This window comes from Citrus sinensis, chromosome 2 (genome assembly GCF_022201045.2).
Source record: "Citrus sinensis cultivar Valencia sweet orange chromosome 2, DVS_A1.0, whole genome shotgun sequence".
In the NCBI taxonomy this organism is placed as follows: domain Eukaryota; kingdom Viridiplantae; phylum Streptophyta; class Magnoliopsida; order Sapindales; family Rutaceae; genus Citrus; species Citrus sinensis.
The window spans coordinates 12,858,820-12,862,055 of record NC_068557.1 but is presented as its reverse complement, the minus strand read 5'-3'; the positions used below and the strand labels follow the sequence as shown (position 1 = coordinate 12,862,055).

The window sequence follows — 3,236 nt, the reverse complement described above, 5'->3', positions numbered from 1 at the left end:
AAATTATTACAAATCAACTTAACCTATATTCCAGGGTTACCATACAAATCGAAACGTAGAAGCTTGATAGCAAATAAATTGGACAAAAAATGACGTGCTTTTGGAGAAAAAAATGGCTGGATTTTAATGGTCCTCAAGCACTTTACAAACATGAAGTTTGATGAAAACTGGAAAAAGATGTCCTTTTGACTTTTTTTTTTTAATTTCAACCGTTAAACGATGTCGTTTATTTCTTGTATTGGGTGAAATAACAATTTTATCCCTATGGCATCAGCAAAGTTTTAACAGAGTTAAGACGGCACTGGATAAATGTAAGAAAATGCATTTTTAGGTGGAGTTCAGCTAAAAAAAAAAAGACATGTGTATTTTTGAAAAAGCTCGAAAAAATAAATGGTCGGTAGATATTTTCCCTATATTTATTCCATTAGCTGCACATTACATATATAGTCTCTGAACTAAACACCTAAGCTAGAAGACAGAATAACAGTAGCAGATAATCTAGAAAATAACAAACTGGTGCTGAAAAATCAGCACTCAAGATTATTCAACAGAAACCACTAAGGTCTAACAAACTTGACCAAGTCTTGATGATGACCAAATCTTCCACTCACCCTCTCCCGCTTTAAAGTTGAAGAAGTGCATGCAATCCCAAGCATTTTCACACGTCCCATGCATTTCCATACATGGTCTGAAGTCATGCATGCATTCCCCATGCACATGAGCACATATCACACCTCAATCTCAAACAGGACCTTAGTATTTTATTAGAATCTATTTTATTTTAGTAAGCTTTTTTGAGTTATATTTGTAATTTTAGTTTACGGATTTTAGATTATTCTTTTATTAGAAAAGGCTAGAATTGATAACAGCTATTATTAGTAGTCTTGTTATTTTTATTTATTATCATACCTTTCATTGATAATATTTCTATTTTAGGTTTATCTTTATTGTGAATACAAGTTTTTCTTTCTTCGACAAGTATCCTTTCTTAGGTATTTGAAACATACGTTAGAATGACATCACTTCTACACTGCGTTCACTTACATATCTATTTATATTAATATATTTTAACCCATGCGAAAATCAAGAAAGCAACATGCATACATATCTATTTATATTAGGATCCCTCTATCTTACGTGCATGTAAGATAGGGATTGACTTTATATTAATATATTTTAACCCATGTCAAAATCAAGATAACAGCATGCATTGCTTACTTTTTATTGTCGGTTCACATATGACGTAAATTATTTTAAATATCTCTTAGTTTGATAATTTATGTTGTCATATCTTTATCTAGATATTCTGATTTTAGCTGACATTCTTGTTGAATAACATGCAAAGTGAATGTTCATAAACTCCATGTCAGAATTGATTACTATAATCATTAGCAAAGATCATGGGAAGTCAAAGGACAAGCATAGTGGTAAACAATATCTTCAAGATCGCTAATCAAATTGCAAGCACTAATCTATTTCTAATAGTACTGAAGTTATGGTGTTCTAGTTTATTAGAATCGATCTCATATGAGGCACTGTAATTTAAAAGAAGAAGAAAATAACATTGCTTCAACTTCAGGAAAGTAATAGGCTTCCAGTATAATTGACCACTTGAGGCAAATCTCAAACTCAAACTTTAGAATGTCGGTAAAAGCCAACAACAGGCATCAGCAAAAACATATTATACTTAAAACAGATGGAGATCACATTAGAGAATACTTTGTAAAACTGCATGTGTGAAACTTAATTAAAGACAACTCAATTCTAGGCCGTTGCCATGTATATCGCTTGTGCTTACATGTTGTAAAATGTACACCCTCCCAGTGCTAAATGGATTCTCAGAGCAAGTACATAATTGTGTGGAAAAAACAGCTCGATGGGGGGAAGTGACACCGAGAAATGCTGCATTAGCAGTAGATAATACTGTTGACAGTGCAAATACGGTTTGATAAAGCTACAAAAAGGTATGCTTAAACTTTAAGCAGAAGCAACAAGCTGTGGCTTAAAATTCTTTAAAATGGCTTTTTAATCTATATATTTAAATTGAATCGTAAGAAAACTTCTCTCATTATTGTAAATGCGTGTGTCAAGCAACAAATTCTTCAATGACTCTTCACTTGTAGCTTCAAAAACTCATCGAAGATACGATTTTAGTTACCTGACAGTAGTTCATTAATACAAGATTGGAAATTACATTACAGATAGATTGAAAAAAGGCTCAGAACAATTACATTGTAGAGTGATAATGTACACTTGAGAAGCAAGCTCAGCATCCAATTTCCTTTGAACATCAATCTCTTCTATTGCATGTAACAACACATTTTAGAAGATATGCTTAAATCCAAATCGTTCCTTTTAACATCAATCTCTTCTATTGCATGTAACAATACATTTTAAAAGAAATGCTTAAATCCAAATCATTTTCTAAAGCTTCAAATCAGACATAAGATTGAGACCAGAAACTGCTTTGAGATTGAGCAGAGCCATCAGCACAAATTCTAAAACTTCAATGGCTCAATCATACTTCTCCCTCCAAGAGTAAACCAAAAAGAATACCCAAGAAAGCGCCAGAGCCAAATCACCAACCACCTGTCTAGGCCAATCCCAAGCCAAATCTGCAAGCCTTCTCTCAAAAACGACCCTCCACAAAGCCATCGATACATGTACAAGCATACACCCTTTAGCAAAAAAGCTCTGAAACTCAGCATCCTTCACAAATGCCACCATGAACAGCAGAAACCCTACTACAAACAGAAGCAAACCCGCAAAAGAATTTGAAATCTGAATCAATAACTGATCATGTGGGGTTGATCCTGTAAGCTTTTGCGCAGTCTCAACACCATGACCAATCACATACATTTCTTTAAGATAAAACATAATCGAAGATCCACATGTGATAGAAATCAATGAATAGAGAATGCAGATCACACAGAAAATATATGAACCCATCAAACCAAATGCAAAGAAAAATTAAGAAACCACCCTATTTCATTTGTTATAAGATCAAAACTTTACCGTGTGACAATTCATAAAAGATGAACCTCCCAAGTAATAATCTGCATTATTGAAGATGTCATTGAGAGTTTCAATGTGGGGTCGGGAGGAATAGAAGATGAATCTGATCTGCAAATGCAAATGGGTTTTAAAGAGATTGAAGAGAGTAAGGTGTTTATGTTAAGAGGTTTATTGGGATGCGGATTTATGGCAGTTGGGTTTGGCGGGTTTTATGATTTTTG

General features: G+C 33.6%; 1 protein-coding gene across 1 annotated transcript; it reads right to left on the bottom strand.

Moving 5' to 3' along the window:
• Window positions 1-2,349: 2,349 nt before the first annotated feature.
• On the bottom strand, window positions 2,350-3,009 carry LOC102626090 (hypothetical protein). The gene has a single exon (XM_006494882.3). The coding sequence runs from the start codon at window positions 2,947-2,949 to the stop codon at window positions 2,515-2,517; it is 435 nt and encodes a 144-aa protein (XP_006494945.1). The 5' UTR covers window positions 2,950-3,009; the 3' UTR covers window positions 2,350-2,514.
• Between the last annotated feature and the right edge of the window lie 227 nt (window positions 3,010-3,236).

Excerpts from the sequence above, each read along its gene's own strand:
- LOC102626090 (XM_006494882.3), bottom strand. The coding sequence starts at position 2,949 with ATGGGTTCATATATTTTCTGTGTGATCTGCATTCTCTATTCATTGATT.